The 25,299-nt window shown below is 37.2% G+C and overlaps 1 protein-coding gene and 1 long non-coding RNA gene across 4 annotated transcripts in view; one reads left to right on the forward strand and one right to left on the reverse strand.

Annotated features, from left to right (window-relative positions):
• The window catches only part of rnf217 (ring finger protein 217), a 149,270-nt gene that overhangs the window by 121,290 nt on the left and 2,681 nt on the right, over positions 1–25,299 (forward strand). Inside the window, exons 5-6 of one of the 3 annotated variants that reach the window (XR_011340606.1) lie at positions 3,517–3,588; positions 23,882–24,025. Coding sequence is in view for 2 of the 3 variants with exons in the window: in XM_069886903.1 (XP_069743004.1) it covers positions 3,517–3,588; positions 23,882–23,941 (132 nt within the window). In the remaining variant the exon portion in view is untranslated. The remainder of the gene's footprint in view (positions 1–3,516; positions 3,589–23,881; positions 24,026–25,299) is intronic. The other 2 variants (XM_069886903.1, XM_069886906.1) reach the window with 2 other exon arrangements.
• LOC138736831 (uncharacterized) overlaps positions 3,398–25,299 on the reverse strand; it is a 110,898-nt gene continuing 88,996 nt past the window's right edge. Inside the window, exons 6-8 of the long non-coding RNA XR_011340610.1 lie at positions 12,719–12,792; positions 8,404–8,473; positions 3,398–4,876 (exon numbers count right to left, since the gene is read on the reverse strand). This is a non-coding gene — a long non-coding RNA (uncharacterized lncRNA). The remainder of the gene's footprint in view (positions 4,877–8,403; positions 8,474–12,718; positions 12,793–25,299) is intronic.

Here is a 25,299-nt window from a genome sequence, read left to right on the forward strand (position 1 = left end):
CTTGTTGTATCTTATAAAAATCGCAGAAGAAATGGTCACTGAATATTTTTAAGGCTGAGGTTCATAACTTTTCATCCCATGCTATCAAACATAGGCAGTAATGTGAGTTGAGATAACTGTCAGATTAAGCTAATTATTGAAGCAGATCATATTGTAATGGATTATAAATATTTGGGAATTTGGTAAGATTTAGACACATTTAAAAACAAACCGTATTTGAAAGACTGAAGAATTCATATTCAATAACATTACAGGATATCTGGAGAATGTGATGCACATTTCACAAGTAGGTGTTAATTGAACTGACATCATAAAATGAAAGACCATTGTTTTGGGGGAGACAAACTGGCTACAAGTACCTTTCTGCAAAGTGCTCACAGGTCACTCCTGGGTTTTGTTTATCTAAGACAACATCTTGACTAAGGAGAAGAACTGTTGTTTGCTGAAGAAGGTGGGGGGTTTTGCAAGTGAGAGAGTCACATGGGCTTTCTGGCAGTCTCAGTTGGAGAGAGAGAGGGAGAGAAGAGAAGCCCTCTCAGCTTGTGTGTGTGTGTGTGTGTGTGTGTGTGACACTAAAGGAGCTGTACAGTGCAAGTCAGGAAGAGCTGGTTGGAAACAAAGTTCTAAAGCAGTGGAAGGCTGGAAGTGCTATCTGTCTGATGTTTCTCTGAAACATCTGTGGTGGCCTGAAAGAAAGAGGTTACCATCTGGAAAACCCTAATGGGACAAGTTTCATCAATGAGACCTTGAGGTGATGGTGGTACCTCAGTTGTGGAAATCCTGGAACAACAAATCTCCCTCTTCAAACCCTACAAGAACCTTCCTGAGCAGTAAACATTTACCTTTCAAGCGCCAAAGCCTGGTGAACTTTATATATTTTAAATTCTGTGCACAGTATAAGAATTGTCTGCATCCGGAGAACTTGGAAGAAGGAGAAGTGAGATTGAACTGTGAACCAAATAACTTTTCTTAAATTTACACACACACTACATACACGTGTGCTTAGAATTAGAAAGGGGTTAATTTGGGTTAGTTAAGTATAGAGATAAGTTAAAGTTTGATTCTGTTTTCATGTTTAAAGTTGATTAAAAATAACTTCTGTTATAAAAACCACCTGTGTTGGTGAATGTCTATTGCTGTTGGGTTTTGGGGTCCTTTGAGCTCGTAACAATGTTCATTGATTTAAATAAACCAAGTAGATTTCAAAAATTCTTACACTCCATTTTTCCTTATCTTATGTTAGGATTAGGTGATGTATTTGTAAAGTTTTTGCCATGATCAAGTGGTAACTTTACTAATACATAATAGGCAAGATATCAGATGATAATCTAAATGGCTTCTGTTTTCATTTAATGACTAATACAATGTAAATTCATTAGAAAATAATATTGTGAATGCCTTTATCAAGTATGAAAATTTTGATGAAATAATTTCCAATTAAAAATATTTTTCTTCACTTCTATAAAAGAGGTGTATGTGGAATTATGCGCAAACAATAGTTCAGGCAAAAATGGGGAAAAAGTTTATGGTACAATTGGTTTTTATGAAGCTCTAAACTATAAGAGTACAATTTGTGATATTCACATGTCTTTTTTCCACTTGTTTATTCATTCTCTGCAATTTTTAACTTTATTATTCTAATTTCAGAGATTTTACAATTGCTTAATGGAAGTCAATTACTTCAAAAAAATAATTCTTCTTGCCACTCAATGTAATTGCTGAAAATTGCAGAAGTTTCGCCTTGTGGACTTTTGTCAGCTGGCCATTGGATTGAGGTGACATGGTGACCTCACTCTGCAATGGACTCATCCAATTGAAGTAGCCATAGTAACTGTTGCTCTGCCGCCTCCAGAAACCATGGCTTGGTTGGTAGTCTCCCTTTTGAAGTTGGCAGATGCTAACATCCAAGTCCTGTCAATATAGGTAAACCAGCCCTAAGATGGCTGCAGTTGAACTTTTTATAACATCTAAATGGAATTGCGACCAGGCTTGTTTGTGTTCACTGCTTGTTCTTTGAAATCTGGTGTTTGTAGCACTTTTGTTTATTTGAAATTGGTAAGTTGTTCATTGCTGCGATTGGGAGAAATGGGTTGGTTTAAATAATTAATCTTCTAAGTTGGATGGTCCATGTAAAAAGATGGCTGCATCAGTGTATTTTGACTGCCTGTCATCATTTAGGTAGTAACCAATTTATTCCTAATTATATGTTGAGCACTTTGGATCAACGTGTGTTGTGTTAAATGTGCTATATAAATAAACTACCTCATTCTGTAATGGACACATCTGATTGAAAGCAACATGAAATTGATATAGCACTCTGAGGAATCACCAGCTTTTAAACTGCAGTCACACTGAATAGCTCGTCATGACTGTAGTGACCAGCAACTCCTAATTTCTGTCCTGCTGGAAAATGCGGATTTCTAATTTTTCCCTTTCTCTCTCTTTTAAGCAGTGATTCTCAACCTTTTTCTTTCCACTTACTTTAAGTAATCCCTATATCATCGGAGCTCTGTGATTACTTAAGGTGGTATGTGAGTGGAGAGGGAATGTTGAGAATCACTGCTCTAGACCCAATCATTAATGAAATATTTTGCTTGAGAAAAATTGTCATTGGCCCATTTCTTTTGGAGTTATGAAACTATGCACAAAACAAGTCAATTAGGTACAATTAAAACTGTGCTTTTTAACTTTTTTCTTTTTACCCATATACCATTATACCACCTTAAGCAATCCCTTACTAATCACAGAGCACCTATGGCGTAGAAAATACGTATGTGAATGGAAAGGAAAAGGTTGAGAACCACTGATATAGGTTCTTACTCCCTAGGTTTATGAGTTAATTGTGGACGCTGTGAGAAACACATACCTCTGATACATAATATATAGTATACAGGTAGACTTCAACTTATGACTGTAATTGAAACCAAAGGATTGGTCATAACTCTCATTGTTTGTAAGTCGGATTCGCACTTCTTAACATTAAAGCAATTTTTCAAAAAAATGTATCAACAAATGAACCTTTAATGAAGAATCTCAGTATATGTACAGTTTTTTTAAATTTTGGTCGTATGTGCGGGCGGACATAACTCACATAGGTCATAAGTTGAAGATTACCTGTAATATAATAAAAAAAATAGAATAAGAAAAATGTGAAGGTAATTGCCAGGAAAAAAAGAAAGTAAATTGAGATGATTCAGATTGTTTCAAATAGAATGCTTGTAAAATGCTTTATAAAGAAGACCATGTTAATCTTTATAAGTTAAACTTCCTCCCTCTCCAAACCACTTCACAGGATGCAGATTGATGATAATTTCTTTTTAAACAGGCAAATTCACTTTCAAATGTCAAAAATTCACATTGCTGCAGGAATAATGTTTTTTTTAAATTTTGGCTTTTATTATCTTTGACCCTTACACTGAACAGAAATATAATGCCAATCATGTAGTGTACTTTTAACCATGTACACCTGTGATCTAATAATGCCTAGTCATTGTAACAGTCATTTTTATTTTACAGCTGGAAAGTTACTAATTGCTCCCTTGATGCTGGTTTTGGTTGTGGTAGTAGGAGCCATAGCATTTGTAGTAGGTAAGCACTGATAGATTTTTTGATTTAATTTTTGTAGTTAATTGTGAACTAAAATTTTAATAAATAAATCTTTTGAATTGTTTTCACTTTAGATGAAAAGTTTCCACCAAATGTGTATATGATGTTTACTGTATGTGTTTGCTGTGCAAATTATTTCATTCAAGGACATCATAATTTGGTTGGCAGAAAAGATGATAAAGTGAAAATCCCAGCAGTTCCTCTGAACATTCTGAAAGATTCAGAAACATTCAATATTTTTTAACAGCTATGACAATAGGTGAAGCCAATGAAACCGTTGCTTGACCTTCTGTTCATCTTTTCAGGAAAATCCTTAAAAGAGGCTTGTCCTACATGTCATCCCACTCGCCTCACCTCCCCCACTTGACTGGATTTGTTGCGACAGCTTTACAGCTGATATCAAGCCCAGCATCATCCACCAAATTGCCCTCTAGAGAATAGACGAGGGAAACACTGACAGCTTTTAATCCACAAAACTTGGGCAGTCAGTGGTGCTGCTAATCAAGCGATGCTGATATCTTCACCCACTCAGATTGAGTCGAGGCAGTCTGGCCATTTTTTTTCCATTTTCCCCCTATTTTGCATTTAGAATATGATAAAGCCTTATTTCTCTCGCTGGTTTAAAGAGTTTAGGGATTTCACATGCAGTGGTGCTGCAAGCAGAGTCAATGCCATGCAGCTCTAGAGACCCAAGTTCAGTCTTGACCTTGGGTGCAGACTGTGTGATGTTTGTATATTCTCCCTCTGTTTGGGAATCGGGGAAATTGAAGAGATTTGGGATTAATCCAGGATTCGTGTAAATGGGTGATTGATATTCAGGGCAGATTTGCTCATCAATAGGGCTTATCCCCTTGCAATATCTCCATGACTATTTTTGTTATCATTTACTAGATGGTAGTTTTCAAATACTTATTGAGAAACTTCTTTTGTTTGAAATTAGTATGGGATAGAACAGAGCAGCAGAAGGCAAGTTATTCACACCTCCAGCATCAAGGAAAATATTTACTTCAGGCCCTGACAGTTATCAGTTATTCTGCAATAGATTGGTGCGCAGAGGAGGAGGGAAATCACCAGAGCTATCATGTTAGGGGATGCATTCCAATTCTTCTTGACTCTGCAAGAAAATTCAGTTGATGCCACAGGTACTTTCAGGAGTCCTCAAAAATCAGTATCAGTGACAACATTTTCTTGGCAGACATTTTCATCATCTGAGCCCACTCGAGCATATTCTTGAGGTGCCCAATCCCTGCTTCAGGATACTGGTCAGGAGCTGAAGAATAATCAACAAAAATTTATCAGTAATATCTTCACAAATTGAGAAGAAATCTGGCCACTAAACTTCTGCACTTTGCACCTATTTTATGTTCAGAAAGTGTTCAAGCCACATTTCTATATCAATCTCTAAAGAGTTGAAGGATATCACATTCCTCACATAATAAGTTTCATTTAAATTGAACAAAACACTAGTTATTCTGAAATTCCAAAAGGTTCCATAGTACTACAAGATTGGTAGGGGTTATGCAAAGCAATTGATGTTTTATTCTTTATATTTTCAACTATTCTGAATGTCTTGTGGAAGCTTGGGTAAATCATTTAAACAAATTATATTCTTGCAATAAACCATGGGGTGGGAGGGGCAAGAAAATATGAGTAACTAATGTCCAGTAAGTATCTGGAAGAAATAACAAACTGCTGAAGAAATTAAGTGGATCAGGCAGCATCTGTGGATGCAGAAGGATAGTCAACATTTTGATTTATTTTTCTGATTACTGTATCAGCCGGCCTCTTTTGTGTCCAATAAAACCTGATATTTTCCCCCAGGAAGGGATAGAAAAATAAGTGATGTACACTTTCTGATATATTTCCATCAAAAACAAGTTATGAAGTGAATGCAACTTAACTTTTCCAACTTTTGAAGAATGACTTCCTGGTATTCATAACAAGTTTCAATTAAAGCTATATTTTTAAAGGAGATGTGCTTTTTTTAAAAAAAAAATTGCTTCATGGTATATCCCACATTGATGATGGGTTGATGCATTTCGTCAATTTGTGCATATTCTTGGAAATTTGTTGGCCAGCAAATGAATTTAGTAAACTATGACAGATTTCTGAGAAGGAACTTATGCCCATCAGAATGTGGGAAATAGGATCAGAAGCAAGACAATCAGCTCCTGGAGCTGCCTTTGTTATTTAGTAAGTTCATGGCTGATCTAATCTTTTCAGCCACCCACTCTCTCCAAATTCATTTTGATTCATGTCCTTTAAATGTCTGTCAGTCTTCAGCTTCTATATACAATCAATGGTTTGCCTCCTGTAGTCCTCTGGGATTGACCACACAGATGTATGATTTCCTTAAGAGAAGAAATTCCTTCTCATTGTCATCAAAATAGATCTTATTCTAAAGTGACGCTCCTAGTTCTAGATTGTGGGAAAGGTGCACTTAGCGTCCTCCTTGCCAATTCCTGTCAAAGTTTTAAAATGTTTTGATAAAATTGTCTCTCATTTTGTATTCCAATGAGTACGGGCCCAATCTGCTCAATCCTTCTTCATACTTCAGTACCCTCATCCCAGGAATCAACATTAAATTTACCCCCATATTGCCTCCAATGCAAGTATCTTGTTCTTTCAATTTAAAGACCAAAGTTGTGTGTAGGATTCTCAGTACAATCTCATGAGCAAAGTTGACTACCATTAGCTTCTCAAACTGATTTCTGTACTTACAGATTAATTAAATTTTCCAGTTATGATTCCCACAGATTTATTATGGCAGTATTTTGTAAACTCACTCCATTTAAATAATTACTTCTTCATTCTTCCTTCCAAAGGGGATAATTTCATTGTTTCCTATTTTATACTCCCATCTTCTTCCCCAGCCGTTTAATGTTTCAATAATGGTTTCTAAACTGTTTGTGGGCCAAATTACTTGTTTCTGTGAAGTAAATCTATGATTTTGCAACCAACCATTAACCTCTAGAAGTGAGCTACTTTAACACATTTTGTCCCTGCAGACTTTCACCATCCTTTCATTGCTGTATTTGCTGTGCCACAAAATTGACAGTAATGCTGTTGGAGAAAATATTTGTAGACCTCTATTTTTAATTTTCAAATCAAACCCTAAAACTGAATGTTTGAATACCATTTTGCTGTTCGTGATGTGAGTGAAAACTGTTGCTCCCTCTACAAATTAGAGATTAAATATGCCCTCTCAAGTAATTGGCAACACTGAAGTGATCAGAGCTGTCATCCCTTGCAATACTCTAAAATGGGTATTTTTTACCAATTAAATATTGCATGGACAGAAGCATAGGAAACAGTTCTTAAAGACACCTTTTTAAAAATCTAGTCATGTAAAAGTCTGAAGGTGGCAAATGAGGGGTGATGATGAAGAATTTAAAATGGGTAAGACATTAGACACGAGCCCTTTGGACAATGACACTGCTATGTGCCCAGAGGACTCCAAAACCCAGCAGCAATAGAAATTCACTAAGACAATGGTTACTTAAACAAAAGTTGTTTTTAATTTTCTTTAAACATAATAACAAGATCAATCTTTAACTTATTACTATTAACTTAACCTAATTTAACCCCCCTTCTAATTCTAAGCACACGTGTATATAGGTTCAGGAAAATTCTTTGCTTTAATAGTCCAGTAATTCACTTCAGTGTCAGGTCATTCTTATACTGTGCACAGAATTTAATATTTATGTATCTTCACCAGGCTCTGGTCCTTAAAGTTAAATGGTTACTGCTCAGGAAGGTTCTTGTTGGTTTCAGAGAGAAATATGTTGCTTGTTGGACACACACAAACTGATTTCCTCCAATCAGTCTCTTCAGTGTCTTGCCTAAGAAACTCGCCATATCATGAGTTTAATGAATGATAACTTCTTCTTCCAGGTCACCACCAAGTTCCTAGTTTCCCCTATTTCAGGAGCCAGCCAGCCATTTCCTCTTGTAAGGACTACAAGGTTTTTCAACAGGCTGAACTCAGAACTCACTACCTGTCTTCAAAATGGAGTTTTTCAACAAGCCTGCCAGCTTGCCATTTTTCAGCATCAACTGCTACTGTAGAACTGACCTCTCTCTCCAAAAGAGAAATCACCTGTTTGTTTTTTCCTCTCTCTGCTTGTAAAAACCAATTGACTTCTTACCAATTGGCTCCAAACCCAATCTTTGAAAGATCTTATCAGTATCTCTAAGCCTCAACTTTATTGCCCATACACAAAATCAACCGGACCCTCAACGTCTAGCTTCAGCAAAGGTGCTTACATTTTAAATGTGATTTCTTTTGTGAAGTGTTACTCTGTGTGTGAAGTATAACCTACACTAAACTCCCACAATCTATCTCTTTTAAAGTTATTTTACCCTTAACTATTCTAACATAACACAGTAACAACACCATCTCATTGTAATTTTACCCTGACCTGTTAGCTTTTTTTATTACATTCTGTTTTCTCTGATCTTCACAGAACATCTTGGATATTTTTGCTGATTAAAATTTAAATAACCAATTAGAAGCACAAGCTGTGAATCAAGTGTGCATATACCAGAGAGTTTTGTCAAAAGAGAGAGAGACTAGTTCTGGCTCATTTGTGGCAGGGTGGAATAACTTGTTCTTCTGATGGAATCATTTAAATACAGTAAGAGCAAAACATAACTCAGTCTAGTTGTGAAAGTCAAACACAATGGCTTGAAAGGCTAAAGAGCGTCATCTTTTGGATGCAAACCTCCGTCTCCTGTACATTATAAGTGTGCAATTTTCCATTACTGCTGATCAAAGTGACCTCAATTGATACTCACCAGCATGTGAAAAGTCCAACTCAATTGCCATAAATCCTTTTGAGTGGCTTGTTAATGAATGTGAGTGGGTCTGAAATATTCACCGCAATATATTAACCACAAGCAAAGGAATTGAGTATTAGCAGTTTAATTAAGAAGAAAAAAACCTCAGAATAATTAAAACTTCTCAGATTACATTCTCATGTTTATCTGCTGTATATTTTTGAATGACTAAAGACAGTTGTAGAATTAACTCATGTTGCCCTATTTGGATAATGTATAATTGTTGCTAAATTATTATAGTCTTTAATGGCTTTGGAAGCAGAGAGCTAATAGCAGATAATTTAAATTAATTTTTTTCTTCATTTAGACATGCAACATGATAATAGGCCATTTCAGCCCACGAGCCCATGCCACCAATTCATCTACATTCCCTTGGTACTTTTTGAACAGTGGGAGGAAACCTTTGCAGACACAGGGGGATCATACACAGTCATTACAGACAGCACGGGATTCAAACCCCGGTCCCAATTGCAGGCATCGTAAAAACTTTGTGGTAACAGTGTCGCCCCATAGAGATTGATCAACTCAGCAAGTCTGCCCATTTTACAGTAGAGAAATCCATTAATTCCAAATCACTTTCTCTTTTACTGTAGCCCTGATAATTAGTACCCCTCAGTTACCTTTCTAATTTCATTTTGATATCTCCAAGTGATGTTGTTGCAATATAGGGTTTTTTTCCTCACATACTCCATATCTTTAACCTGTCATTCCAAATCTGTAACCCATTCCTAAAACTATTTGTTAATTAAAATCTTACACATATTTTCAGATAACCATCTGTTCACCAAGAAGTACAATCCTAACTGCTCTAGTCTAAATTTGTGCCTAAAATACTTCCTTCACTGCTACCACTTTAGTAAATCCATATTTATTGTGTTTTATCTATGTTCTCAGTCCTGTTAAGGTGCATAACAACGAAAAGACTGTGGTTCTCCCTCCTGCACCATGTCTCTGGCCATGTAATAATCAGATTTGTTTTTGTATTTTGACTCTTTCTGGCAATAACCTCGCCTATCAGCTACATGACCTAACTCACTGCCTGACTAGTGACCCTCAACACCTGCCCCTCTGGCTCATTCCCTTCTCCTCCTCCTCCTCCTGCCCCCCACATCATAGCCAATTCCACTTGGTCTGTTGTGCCCTTTATTTTGAAACAAGGAGGTAAGCCATCATACAAAGTTCAAGTCATCAATTTTCTTATGAGAAGTTAGGCCAAAGGGGTTTAATACATGAGTCATTACACGTTGTTCCTCATGATTACACTTGGAAATGCACATCGATGTATTTGCTTGTTCCTGTACAAGTATTCGTTTCCTACTCTTACAGATACCTCATTGCTGGGAGCATGGACTTGCTATGTTTGTTATCATATTTACTCTGTCCCTTTTCCTGTAGGAAACATCCATTGTTTGCTCGGCAATAACCCAAAGTGACATAATTATTCTCTGATTTTTATGGGGATTGTGACTGTAATGTTCAGACAACACATCCAAGCAAGCCATGTTCTGGCTATTGCATTCAAATAGTCCTTTTAATCTCATGTTACTTATTTGTCTCTTTCCATCTAACATCACTGTATTTTAGATTTCTTCTATTTAAAATGGAAATAGTAAGGAGAAATACAGTTTATGGCTGTTTTAGGCATGTATTTTCAACAATAAAATTATCCAGCATTATTAATGCCTCATATCAGAGTAATTGACAAACCTTCTCATAGCTACTGAGTGCATATCAACTGTTGCACTATTTTCCTATCATTTTAATAGAATCTTTGAAAAATACTAAAATTCTGTCCTTTTTTATAGCCCCCAAATCCACATTCCAGCTGAACCGTAGGATCTCTCATTAACTCTTAACTGATATAACTTTCAAAATAAAATACATTTATACATAATATACATTTTTATATTTGCTGTGCAATCCAGGTGTCATTTTTTTGGCAATTTTAAAAAGTTTTTTATCTGATGCTTTTTAAATTATTATCCATAATTTATATAATGGATTCCAGGTTCCGTAATTAAAATACTTAAGACCAAGTAGATTTTGCAAAAGGGATTTTGGTTTTCAAGATTAACATTATATCAGACAAGTTAGCCTTGGTTTGTGTTGGGGTGGGGGGTGGAAGCAATGTTGGTCACTTTTAGAACCTGCAAAACATGACACAGCTTGCTTTATAATACATCTCTCTGTCTCAAAGTTTAAGCCATTTTCCAAATTTCAAGCACATTCTTTTCCCTGAAAATAACTTGAATTTAGTTTGTATTGAGGGCAAGTTGCACTCTTGAAGGTGCTATCTTTCAGATAATATATTAAATGGAACCCCATCTGTTATTCTATATCTATGTTAATGATTGCAGGCAATTATTTAAAGAATATGAAAGTTTCCAAAATATCCAGGCCAATGTTAATTCCACAGCAAACACCTAAAAACAATAACATGGTTACGTTTTCATAGCTGCTTGTAGAATCTTGCCATGTCTAAATTTACTACTATATTTTATTTGAAGAACTCTCTTGGCTGTATTTTGCAGTGCTTTGAGATCATGAAGGGACAGAGATGAATAATTTTATGTCATGCAAAAAAAAAGAATGGCTGAAATATATTGCTTGTGTGCTTAGTACCAAATGTAGGATTGAAACTATTAGAATCTTTCAGTTGAGATCATCAAAAACAAGACCATTATAAATCCCAAATGAGGAAAATTTTATTTTTATTTTTAAGGATGTGGGCATGCCTGGCTATAACCATAATTCATTGCTGATATCTGACTGATGAACCACAATAATCCTTTTATTGAAAGGGTTGGGCAGGGAATTCCAGGATTTAGGGCCTCAGGTGATAAAGGATACATTCTGAGTCATAATGGTTTGTGTCTTGGGTGACTTTACCAATTAATTCAGTTCCATTGTGTGTATTGCACTTATTCTTCTTGATAATGATGGTCACTGGATTGGAGGATTATTGGAGAAGTAACTGCAGAGGATTTTCTGGATGATGCATGGAGCAGCCATTTTGAGGCAATTAATGTTTAATGTGGTCAAGCAACATGCTTTGCCGGAGGCAGTGTTATGTTTCTAGCGAGTTGTTGCCACATCATTCTGAGAAATGGAGTGTGTCAGTAGGTGAATTGCTTACTACGGGATACTCTTTCTCTGACCTGTTCCTATGGAGGCAGTATTTACGTGGCAGGTGCAGCTGAGATTCTTGTCAAAGACCAATTTGTTGGGGATGTTGAAGACTTGGCATATAGTGTTAAGGAACAGCAATTGGACATTCTATTGATGGTGATGGTCATTGCAAGGGCACACTTGTGCTGCAAATGGTACTTTCACTTATCAGCCCATTTCTGAATATTGTTCAGGTCTCACTGCATGCAAGTAAGGAATGTCTCACTTACTGAGGAATTATGAAAGGAATGAATATTGGGAATCTTCATTAAACATTTCCTATTCTGAACTTAATGATGAAAAGGAAGCCACTGATGAAGAAACTGAACACTCTTGGGCCTCAGGAACTCCAAGTGGTATCCTGTGGCTGGGATGGATAATTGACCTCAAAAAACAGAACCATCTTTCTTTTTGTGAGATGTAACTCCAACCAGTGGAGCTTTTTTACCTTTTGATGCCAGTGCATCACAGTCCAATACCCTGTCACATGTTGTCTGGTTGCTAGTCTCACCTCTCCGCTGATATTCATCTCTTTGGTCCAGGTTTGGGCATGTTTATGAATGTATGACGGCCTTGTCACTTGCACCTGCATGCTGGGGTCACCATTGCTGTGGTCGTTTTTACAACCATTATATCTTGTCTGCTATTTTGTTGCCACAACTAATATGGCATTATTGCAAGGGATTGATCCCATCTATCGATGTGGGATTGTTTGTCTCTGTTTATTGCCTGTTGTTGCTGTTAAATGTGCTTTGTTTGGTGTTAGCAGGTTGGCATTTTATTTTTAGATAAGCCTGGTGTTGTTCCCAGCAAGCCATCCTGCACTCATTGAATCAAGGTAGCTTGGTATATGGTATAGGGGGAGATGGTACTGGTCCATGACATTAGGGATTATTGTAATTTACATTTTTATTGAGAAAATAAGGTTCAAGTTGAGAAACTGTGACTTTTGAAGATAAAGAAGCAAATTCAATGGGCCAAAAGCCAATCTTCATGCTCCTACTTTGCATAGATGATGCATGATTTGACAAATAATTGATTGCTTAATTGTTATTTTTTAAATTCTTAAGATTATGCAAAAAAAATGAGAGTACACAGTTCTTACCTTTTGAGGCTCAACTATGGCGTTCTATGCAATAACCACTCTAATCATTCAAAAGACCCTTGAGTTCTTCTGGCCTGCAAAATCATGGAGTTCTATATTGCAACAACATCACTTGGAGATGTCAAAATGAAATTAGAAAGGTAACTCAGGGGAACTAATTATCTGGGCTACAGTAAAAGAGAAGGTGATTTGGAACTGAGATCTTTGAGTACTTTTGTGTCATTTTCAAAACCTAACCTGAACAACAATGCATTTCAATACATTATTAACATCGCAGAGCTTCATCTAATAGAAATGCTGCTTCGTGGCTCAAGCAGTCCAGATTCAATCCTCTCATCCAATGCTATCTATATGGAGTTTCTACATTTTCCCTGTGACCACCTGGTTTCTGCCTAGTGTTGTGCTTGGTAGTTAGTACTGTCCTTAGTGTGGTGGATAAGAATTAGAATATGAGGGCGTTGAAGGAAATATGGAGCTAATAAAATGGGATGGGTATAAATGGGTGTTTGATGATTAGAATCAATGATACTCAGTTTCCATGCTTTATTAATCCATGGCTCAGTTAACCCCTTTTCCCACTTTTACCTTAAATAACTAACACAATAATTTCGTTTGCATTCCAATGGGTTATATTTCTTTTTATATTCCTCAATATAAAAAAACTTGCAAGACAAATCTCTACCGCCCTACCAAATTGATGAGAGTAGAGCATATATAGTCTATATGGATTTAAGTAAGTCATTTGACAAGTTCCTCCATCAGAGGTTCATTCAGAAAGTCATGAGGCATGGGATCCATGGAACCTTGGCTGTGTAGATTTTAAAAAATTGCCTTGCAGGTAGAAAGCAGTAATGGAAGGAAAGTATTCTGCCTGGAGGTCAGTGACTTGCAGAGTACCTCAAGGATCTGTTCTGGGACCCCTGCTCTGTGATTTTTATAAATAACTTGGATGAAGGAGCAGAGCATGTGACAGTAGGTTTGTGGATGATATGAACGTTGGAGAAGTTGTGGATGGAGTTGAAGGTTGTTGAAGGTTACAGGAGGGTATAGACAGAATGCAGAGTTGGGTGGAGAAGTGGCAGATGGAGTTCAATCCAGATAAGTGTGAGGTGATGCATTTTGGAAGGACAAACCAGAAGGCTGAGTACAAGGTTAATGGTTGGTTGTTTAAGAAAGTGGATGAACAGAGGGACGTTGAGATCCAAATCCATATATTCTTCAAGGTCTCCACATAGGTTGATAGGATAGTTAAAAAGGTCTATGGGATGCTGGGCTTCATTAATCGGGGGATTGAGTTCAAGAGTAGAGAGAGTTGGAACACAAAATATCTGGTGAGACCACTCTTAAGAGTATTCTGTTCAGTTCTGGTCACCTCATTATAGATATGGAAGCTATGGAGAAGGTGCAGAGGAGATTTACCAGGATGTTATCTAGATTGGAAAATAAGTCTTATGAGGCAAGGTTAGCAGAGCTAAGACTTTTCTCTTTGGAGCGTAGAAGGATGAGAGGAGACTTAATAGAGGTCTACAAGATTATGAGAGGCATAGATAGGGTGGACATCCAGTGCATATTTCCCAGGGCAGGAATAGCAAACACCAGAGGACATATGTACGAAGTGAAGAGAGTAAAGTTTAAGGGAGACATCAGGGATAAGTTTTTTATGCAGAGTTGAGGGTGCCTGGAATGCCTTGCCAGGGATGGTGGTGGAGGTGGAAATGTTAGGGGCATTTAAGAGTCCCTTAGAAAGGCACATGAATGGAAGAAAAATAGGTTATGGAGTAGGGAGGGTTTAGTACATTTTTTAAGGAATATATGGTTCAGCACAACATTGAGGACCAAAGGGCCTGCACTGTACTGTAATGTTCTATGTTTACTCCACCCTCTCATGCTATTAAAGTGCGGAGATAGAATATTACATTTATTCAAATATCAATTTAGTATCACAGACAAATTTAATAATTACACATTCTATGTTTAAATGTGGATTATTAATGAACATAATTGATGGATTCAAATTTTTGAAACCTGAACCCAATTAACAATTGGATTCATGAATAAGCATTTAATTTCAAATCTTGTACTTTTTGAAAATTGTATTTAGTCATTTTCTGTACCACTAATGATGATTGTTAATGAATCTTACAAACCATATTCACATATCATCATATCAAATGCTTCCCTGGAAATTCAAGTGACTATTACTTATTGGATCCTGCTAATCTATTGTTCTTGTGATTCATACAAAAATATCAGGTTGTTTTGATGTTCTGAATGTGCAATGGGTATTCCTGATAATCACATGCATTTTCACTGTTCATCAATAACTTCAATACTTCTACAATACAACAGGACATTACTTCCCAAGTTATTTTGAACTGCAAAAAAAATTATCGTATTAAGATTCCACAAATAATTTAGTTCATGTATCATTCTCAGTAAATGTCTCCAATTTCAATGAAGTTCTAAACACAACTTCTCTAGGTCGCACAATTTCAGTCATTTCCTTCAGTATTCCAGAATTAGTGGTTAAGTCATTTTAATTGACTTTGCATTAGAGCTTTTGATTTTTGGGTTCATTCACCCTATACTCTGCTATTTTTAAAATTATCTGTTTCTTTAGACAAATCCTTGCACTTAATTGTAACCATGCTCGAGAAGCTTGCAAGCTTATGGAGAACCTCGGCTCTGTCCGCTGCAATAGCATGGATTACCAGTGGCCACTCATTTAAATTCCCCATCCCATTCCCTTGCTGACATGTCTGTCCATGGTCTCATGTACTGCCAGACTTAGACTACCCACAAATTGGAAGAACAACACCTCATCTTCCAACTGGATGGCATTAATATCGACTTCTCTGGCTTTGGTTTAAACTTCCCCCATCCCTCACTTCGTCTCCCAGCTCTGTCTCTCCCTTCTCTGTTTCCTTTTGCAGAAACATGATAAATTCTTACCTCGTTCCATATTGTATCCAATTAACACCTTTAGTTGGTCTGGATTCCTCCCCGTGCTGGCATTGTCTGAATTCTGAGATGTCCTGCTTCTGGCTCATTCTGCTTATTCCTTGAAGAAGGGCTCAGGTGCGAAACATGTATATAAAATACCAATTTATCTTTGCTTTTTATGGACGCTGACAAGATTGACTGAGTTCCTCCAGTATTTTGGTGTCTTTTTACTATGCTCGAGAAGACCAGCTATGATTCTGTTTGTGCACCAAATGGCACGTTACTGAGTACAGCTGCTCCTTTAACTTGATTAATATTAGCTTAACTTATTTTGGCTTTGCATTGCATGTATGAATCAATTTATTGGCACAAGATGTTTTTGTTAGGAGATGTATGGCATTTGAAAGTGTGTGGTCTTTCAATATGTTTCTCATTCTCATTTCCATTCATATCCCATGTCTGTAAATTATACTGGGCTAAATTTTATTCTCTCTGATAAATGCCAGCCCATGCCTCCAAAATAAACCCCAAAGTTCATGCATAATTTCTAACTTTATTCTAAATGCTAATAGGTTATTAAAGGAGAGAAAATGAATAGGCAAGAAAACTACTCACAATTTATGACATGTGATGGTCTTCCTATCATATTATCATGATAATATTTCAATTTTACTTTATTCTATCAAATAATCAAAGATAATGCCACAGTATTCATTCTTATTTTATACAGGAAGAGTAAATTAGATGTATGTTGATGATGATCATGTAAAAGTTTTGAAAGGAATATGCATATAAATATGACCATATAACAATTGTAGCACAGAAACAGACCAGTTCGGCCCTTCTAGTCACCTTCTTCCATCTAGTCCCATTGACCCGCACCTAGCCAAAACCCTCCATACCTCTCTTGTCCATATACTTATCCAACTTTCCTTAAACATTAAAATCGAGCCCGCATCTACCAATTCGGCCAGAAGCTCATTCCGCACTCCCACTACCCTCTGAGTGAAGAAATTCCCCCTCATGTTTTCCCTAAACTTTTCCCCCTTCAATCTCAATTCAAGTCCTCTTGTTTGAATCTCCCCCACTCTCAATGGAAAAAGCCTGTGTACATTGACCCTATCTGTCCCCCTCATAATTTTAAATACCTCTATCAAATCACCCCTCAATCTTCTACACTCCAGGGAATAAAGTCCCAGCCTGCTCAACCTGTCCCTGAAACTCAAACCCTGAAACCCAGCCAACATTCTTGTAAATCTCATCTGCACTCTCTCTATTCTGTTTATATCCTTCCTACAATTTGGCAACCAAAACTGTACACAATATTCCAAATTTGGCCTCATGAATGCCTTGTAGAACTTCAACATAACATCCCAACTCCTGTATTCAATACTTTGATTTATGAAGGCCAACGTACCAAATGCTTTCTTCACCACCATATCTACATGTGACTCAACTTTCAGGTAATTATGTTCCAGAATTCCTAAATCCCTTTGTTTTACTGTACTCAATTGTCTACCATTTACCATTTATTACCATTGCTGATTAGTCCTACCAAAATGTAACACCTCACATTTATCAGTATTAAACTCCATTTGCCATCTTTCAGCCCACTCTTCTAACTATCCTATACCTTGATAACTTTCTTCACTGTCCACAACACAACCAATCTTTGTATCATCTGCATACTTACTAATCCAATTTACCACCCTATCATCTAGGTCATTAATATATATGGCAAATAACAATGGACCCAGTACTGATCCCTGAGGCACTCCCCTAGTCACCAGCTTCTAATATGACAAACAATTTTCCACTACTGCTCTCTGGCATCTCCCATCCAACCATTGTTGAATCCACTTCACTACTTCAAAATTAATACCTAATGCTTGAACCTTCCTAACTAACCCCTTAAGCGGAACCTTCTCAAAGGCCTTATTAAAGTCCATATAGACAACATCCACAGCCTTCCCCACATCAACTTTCTTAGAAACCTCTTTGATAAACTCTATAAGATTTGTTAAACATGATCTATCACATACAAAACTGTGTTGACTACTCCTAATCAATCCCTGTCTTTCTAAATAATATATATACCATATATATACCATCTCTAGGAACACTCTCCATTAATTTACCCACCACTGACGTCAGACTTTTAGGCCTATAATTACCAGGTTTACCTTTGGAGCCTTTTTTAAATGGCGGAAAAACATTGGCTACCCTTCAATCCTCCAGCACCTCCCCCATGGCCAGTAACATTTCTGTCAGAGCCCCCACTATTTGAACACTAACCTCCTTCAGAGTACGAGGGAATATCTTGTCAGAACCCAGAGATTTATCATCCTTTATTCTCTTTAAAATAGCCAATACTACTTCCTCATTAATCTGTATATTATTCATGACCTCACTACCAGATTTCCTTACTTACCCTCCTCAATATTCCTTTCCTTAGTGAATACTGAAAAAAAATCATTTAAAATTTCCTCTGTCTCTTCTGACTTCTCACATAACCTACCCCTGTGTTCCTCAAGGGGCACAATTTTATCCCTCACTATTCTTTTATTTTTAATGTACCTGTAGAAACTCTTTGGATTTATTTTTACCATGCCTGCCAAAGCAGCCTCATATCTCCTTTTAGCCTTTCTAATTTATTTCTTGTTTTTTTTAATACCCTTATATTTCTCATCTATTCCCTGTTGTCTGTATCTGTTGTACACATCCCTCTTCCTCCAAACCAAATTTCCAATATCCTTTGAAAACCAAAGTTTCCTATATTTTCTACCCCTTCCTTTAATCCTCATAGGTACATACTGACTCTACTCTCAAAATTTTCCCTTTGAATAGCCTCCATTTATCTGTTACATCCTTCCCTGAAAATAATTTATCCCAATCCACGCCCTCTAAATCCTTTTGCATCTCCTCAAAATTTTCCATACAAATCAAGAATCTCAGCCTTAGGCCTAGCCTATCGTTCTCCATTATTAACCTAAACCTAATAGTATTATGATCACTAGACCCAGTGTTCTCCAACACAAACCTCTCACCTGACCTAACTTGTTCCCTAATAGGAGATCCAATACTGTCCATTCTCTCGTCAGTTGTTCTATGTATTGATTTAGAAAACTTTCCTGAACACATTTGACAAACTTGTACTGAATTTTGCAGACAAGAAAATATAATGTTTGTGTAATGGAGTATTTTATTGGTCTCAGTAAACATTTACAGTGGTCCATTTGCCTATCATTTTAGAAGTATGTACTGGAATACGATGGAAGCTGTTAAACATGTTACCAGAAGGGAATCTCTGGACTGGGGAGAGCTAAGCAGAAAAACAGGTTTCCATCACTTCCAAAAGGACATGGTGAGAAAACCTGTAAAAGTTGAGGCAGTCAGTCGACAGATGAAGTAGATGCAGTCAAACGCAGGCCATCCCATCCTAGTTCCAGCCTCAGGTTGCTTCCATATACTGAGCCATAAAAGTAACTTGGGGCAGAATCAACAGCAGAAGAGGTTAGGCATATGTATCATGTTCCTGGCAAAGAATGGGGAAGACATACTTCAAGTGGGATAGATAGGGTTGAAATTGTCAGTTGTCCAAGAAGGATTCCTGACACAGTATGTGGACAAGCTAACTGGAGGAGAGACCATGTTGCATCTATGGTCATATGACAGACCTCTTGATGGGGGAGCATTTCAGTGATTGTAACGACAACTCTCTGAGCTTTAGCATAGCTATGGATGAGGATAGGAGTAGACAAAATGGTAAACTGTTTAATTGGGGAAGGGTTAATTATGATGGGATTAGGGAGGAACTGTGAAATGTAAATTAGGAACAGGTGTTCTGGGGGGTGGGGGGGGAAGTTATGTGGAGGATGTCTGGAGACCACTTGAGCGGGTTCTTTATTTCTTTGTTTCACTAAGACGAGGAAAATATAGTAGGATAAAGGAACCACGTTTGACAAAAGAGGTAAGATAGCAAGCAAAGAGGAAGAAGGAACACACATAAGGTTTAGGAAACAAAGATCAGGAAGGGCTCATGAGATTATACGATAGCTGGGAATTAATTTAAGAAAGGACTTGTGAGAGGTGGAAGGGGCATAAGAAATCCTTGGGAAGTAAAATTGAGGAAAACCATAAGGTCTTCTATGCATAACATGAAAAACAGAGAGAAGGTAGGGCCACTTAAGGATAAAGGAGGGAACGTATCTGGAGGCAGAGGTAGGGTAAGTCCTAAATGAATACTTTGCTCAGTGTTCACCAGAGAGAGAGAGAGAGAGAGAGAGAGAGATCAGTATGACATAGGCTTGTGTGTGGAGCATATTGGGGTTAAGAAAGAGGAAGTGCTGTATCTTCTTGAAAGCATTCGGATTGATGAACCCGGGACTGGATGAGATGTATGCCAGGTTATTACAGAAGGCAAGTCAAAAGATTATTGGGCCATTGGCAATGATCTTTGCATCCTCTCTGGCCATAGGGGAGGTGCTGGAGGATGAAGAATGGCATATGTAGTCCCCTTGTTTTAAAAATGGTAATAGGGAGACTCCTGGGAATTATAGACCAGTGAGTCTTGCGTCAGTGCTGGGAAAATTATTGGAGAAGATTCTTAGGGACAGGATTTATGGGCATTTAGAGAAGCATAGTCTTCTCAGGGATAGCCAGCGTGGCTTTATGAGGGGCAGGTTGTGTCTCAGGAGCCTAATTGAGTTTTATAAGAAAGTGATTAAGGTAGGGCAGTTGATGCAGTGTAGATGGATTTTAGTAAGACATTTGACAAGGGCTCCCATGGTAGACTCATGCAGAAAGTCATGGGGCATGGAACCTTGGCTGTGTGGCTTCAGATTGGCTTGCCAACAGAAAGCAGATGGTAATTTTAGATATAGCATATTCTGCCTGGAGGTCAGTAAGTCGTGGAGTTCCACAGATCTGTTTTGAGATTCCTGCCCTTTGTGATTTTTATAAATGACCTGAACGAAGAAGTAGAGAGATTAATCAGTAAGTTTGTAGATGAACGAACGTTGGAAGCATTGTGGGTAATGTAGAAGGTTGTCATGGGCTCCAGCAGGATATAGACAGGATCCAGAGTTGGGCAGAGAAGTGGCAGATAGCGTTCAATCCGGATAAGTGTGAAGTGATGTATTTTGTTAAGTTGACAAGGTTCATGCCAGGAATTTGAACAGTGAAAGAACAGAGGGGCCTTGGGATCCAAATCCATAGAATTCTCAAGGTTGCTGCACAGGTTGATAGGGTAGTTTTAAAGGCATGGTATGCTGGTCCTTATTAGTCATGGGATTGATTTCAAGAAGCTTGAGGTAATGTTGGAGCTCTATAAAACTCTGGTTGGACCACACTTGGAATATTGTGTTCAGTTCTGGGCTCCTCATTACAGGGAGGATGTGGAAGCTTTGGAGAGGGTGTAGAGGAGATTTACCAGGATGTTGCTTGGATTGGAGAATGTGTTTTTTGAGGCAAGGGCAACAGATACAGGCTTTTCTCTGGGGTGAAGCAGAATGAGAGGTGACTTGATAGAGGTTTACAAGATTATGAGAGGCATAGATACAGTGGGCAGCCAGCACTTTTTTTTCCTTTAAGGCGATAGTATTAAATATCAGAGGATATTATTTAAAGTGAGGGGAGGAAAGTTTAGGAGAGACGGTAAGATTTTTTGCACAGAATAATGGATACCTGGAATGCATTTAAAAGACTGAGGCATATGGATGCAAGAAAAATAGATGATTATGGGTGTGAGATAGGGAAGGTTTAGATTGCTGAGTACGTTTAGATTGGTTGGCCAAAGGGCCTGTCCTGTGCTATAATGTTCTATATTCTAAGGTTGGGAATTATTCCAGGCTCCTGGCACAGGAGCGCACAGGCCAAGTGGAAAGTATGGAATGGGGTATGTTCTGGATTGGCACCAGGGAATATAAATTTATTGATGCAGATACATTTCAAAAATAGTGAAAACAAGAACTCTCATCTTTTCCGAGAAAACATGATTTACAGTACTATCATAAGATTTTTTTGTATGTTGCCAACAATATCAGCACTTGTTGCCTATTCATTCTGGCCTTCTATCCTATAGGATGATGATGATGGTTTCTTTCAGTCAGTTTGCGGGTTTTAATATGAGGATGCCCCACTCCTCAGAAAGAAATAGTGTTTACAATAATGGATTTAGATGAGTTGGGGTTGCGCAGGTCCAGACCCACTCTCTCAACATCCCCTCCCAGATCCAGTGGCATGGTGAGGTCCAAGACGACTGGGGGTGGGGGAGTTCTGTTGTAGTGAATGGCCAAACCAAGCTTTGATGCAAGGGATTCCCTTTCCATGCTTCACAGCATGTGTTTGCTAGATGGCTATTAATCCTACAAGAGGGTTCATCTGCCCTTTCATATTTATTTGCTAATTGTATGGCTTGATAGTCATTTAAAAGTGAATTGCATTTCACCTGAAGTCACATCAGATGGCATGTTTTTCTTCCCAGATATTTATTTAAGGCAATCGATTCATAGTTATCATTACCAAAATTAGCTTTTAAATTCCAGATTTGATTTAATTTATTCCCCTTTCCACCCCACCTCCTCACCAGCTGCAATGGTGAAATTTGCACTCCTGTTTCCAAGTCATTCATCTCTGGATTGTTAGCCCAATGGCGGGGGTGGGGTGGGGGTTGGCGAAAGTACTTCAAATACGTCATAGCCTTATGAAACATACCAGAAAACCTCTTCTCAGTTCAGTTAATAAATATATGAAGAAAATGTTTAAATCTTCAATTCTGCAGAAGTTACAATAGTTGATAGCAATAAGTTATGAGAAGTATCTCGGTTTGCGTGCAAATTCATTGCATCTGGCAATAAATTTACCCTCATCGGGCCACTGTTCTGTTCGTGTACCTAAAATACATTTGGATTTCACTTTTTTTTCTTTTCAGCACAGAAATTTGTACGGCATGTCATGAAATGGCAATTATTGCAAATATACAAATATTGGAAAGAAGCACAAAGAACAGAAAAATTAATGTTTCACTTGCCTTTGTTTGGCAATTTCTCATGAAGGACTTCACATGAAACATTGACCTTTTCCCCCCACAGAAAAATGCAGGTTTCTATCAGCGGCAGTTCTTTTGCTTTTTGGCTTTCTGTCATTGAGATCATGGGTCAATTGGACTTGAGGGAATTTTCCAGTCTGGTTTATCAAGCAAGTTCACCCAAAAGGACAGAGGATCAAAAAAAAATCCTGCAATATTTGTATACCTCTCTTCAGGTTACAGTATGGAATTAGGGAAAAAAATAGTTAGTGGAACATGTACAGTCCTCCTTGGATGAATTCTGTGTTACATCAAAATCAATGACTTTGGATCTCAATTGTTTTAGAAGTTTACAAGATTTTCTCTCCAAACTCACTTCCTTATTTCAGTTTCTCTCAAAAATTGTAAAATTCAGCATATGACCCTGTCCAATGGTTCACAAAATGAATTATTAAGCATTTTTCATTTGTTTCTCTCGAATACTGTCTCAATCTTACACACACTATTCCTTAAAGAGGTGGTGTATGGTATTTTTATTGCATTTATTTATCACTGCAAACCTTTTGTATTAAATTAGTGATTATCAGATACTGAACTGTGAGCTGGACTCAATATGCAAATAGCATTTCTCTCCTTTTCTTTCACGTACTTTGTTAATTTGGTTAAAACTTACAAATCGAAAGATATTATTTTGTAAAGTATATGTTTTGTAATTTTTTTTCCTTTGTGATAGTCGTCCCATTGTATTAACTCACCACATAGAATGCACAATGTGGGGAGAATAATATGGGATTAATGTAAATAGGTACTTGATGGTTAGTGCAGACTCGGTGGGTCAAAGGGCCTATTTACATGCTATGGCTCTGAGGAAAAAGTAGTCTCCACTATTTAATTTAATAGGGTAAGTATTAAATGGCATTGAACAATAACAGGAACAAAAATAATATTGTAACAATATAACTATCTAATGGAAACTATTTTGTGTTTGTGCTTTGTGGCTAATTTCATGTGCATTTTAAATTAGTTGCTTCTGCAATCATTAATTGAATGGTTGAAAAAACTTGACAGTTTAAATTTTTATCATGACATTGTTATCACAGGATTTTGTTAACAATGGTTTTATGAATTGTTTTATTAAATTTCAAAATTATGTTAATAAATGTCTTCTAACACATTTTTCTTTTTATTATTAGGTTTGTTTATCTTTCCTATCTATTACATTTGTAAGAAGCAGAGGAAACGGTCACAGACTGGTATGTTTACATAAAAAAAGTCTCGTTTACACGGGTAAAGACGGATGTGTCAGGGTCCTCAGAGCTCCACAGTGAGAAGCAATAGTACGTAATTAACAACTAGAATTCAAACAAATGTGAAACTTGGAATGTTGCCATGAATTTACCATTCTCAGAATACTTCCAAAGACCTGGCCTCAAGCATTGTGATATGCAACTCAAGAAAGAAGAAAATATCCATTGAAAGCTGATTGCATCAGGAATCAAAGATAACAGTGCTGTATAAGGGGCTGTTTTACCATTTTGCACATGTTAGCTATAATCATGGATGGTGTGAGCCTTTAGCAATGTTTGCACTTCCTGTGTTGTCCTAACACTGTCTTAATATCTCAATTTCTGAAGAGCACTTTCCTCTGCACTATGTGACATTTCTGTTCCTTCTGTTATGAAAAACAACATCTCAAGGAATATTCGTGTGCTATGTGCTCTGCTTCATTCAGGTCTCATCTATTTAGATATTTCATCAATTGTTTTCTTTCAACAGCCATCATTTGTAGAATTGTAATTCAGATAGATCCACCAAAGTTAAACTAGGGTGTTTTAGAAAGCAACCCAAGTTGACTCCACTATTTAATCCAAAGAACAAGCAGACCGGATCACTATAACATTTAAGGAGCATGAATTTTAGCCAAAACAATGTATATAGTATTATTTTTTTTCGTCAGTGAAGACCATCCTTGATTTATTTTAGTCGTTGGAATTATTGGAAACTGATTGAAGCTACCAGTTTGCTGAAATGTGAATACCAGTGATCTTAAGTAAAGCAAATTTTTAATTATTTGCCAATTAAATGAGCAGTGTCAACAATATTTAGAAGATAGCTATTGGGAATGAGAAGCAGCTATGTAAATAATTTAAAATGTAAAAGAAAATTGAAATTAAAATTTGGCTTTATGTTTTAGTGGTCCATTTCTGGAAATTGTGGTTTCCAGTTATGGAAGGTCTCAAGTGTACCGATGAGCACTACATGCTTTCCCCTTTTAGGACACCCAGGCACGGAGAAACCTGCTGAAGAGACCTGATGTGCCAAGTGTACTCTCCTCATTTGAGTGAAAATATGAGATCATGGTAACCTGGGATTTTTCCACATAGCTAAATTTTCTCGTGCCATTTGTGACTAATTGCCAGGAGAGTGAAAGATAAGAAAGTTCTTGCTCCAACCACTTGTATTCCATTTAAATTCATAAAATGAGGCCATCATAAGGTGACTTTTTGTGCCTTATTAACTTTTTTTTAATAAAGAGCTCTCTCTGCTGCTGATAGCCATGCTCTACTGAAGATACATATGAACTCTGAGCTGAGTTTCTTGATTATTATAT

Source organism: Narcine bancroftii, chromosome 6, assembly GCF_036971445.1.
Source record: "Narcine bancroftii isolate sNarBan1 chromosome 6, sNarBan1.hap1, whole genome shotgun sequence".
Taxonomy (NCBI): Eukaryota; Metazoa; Chordata; class Chondrichthyes; order Torpediniformes; family Narcinidae; genus Narcine; species Narcine bancroftii.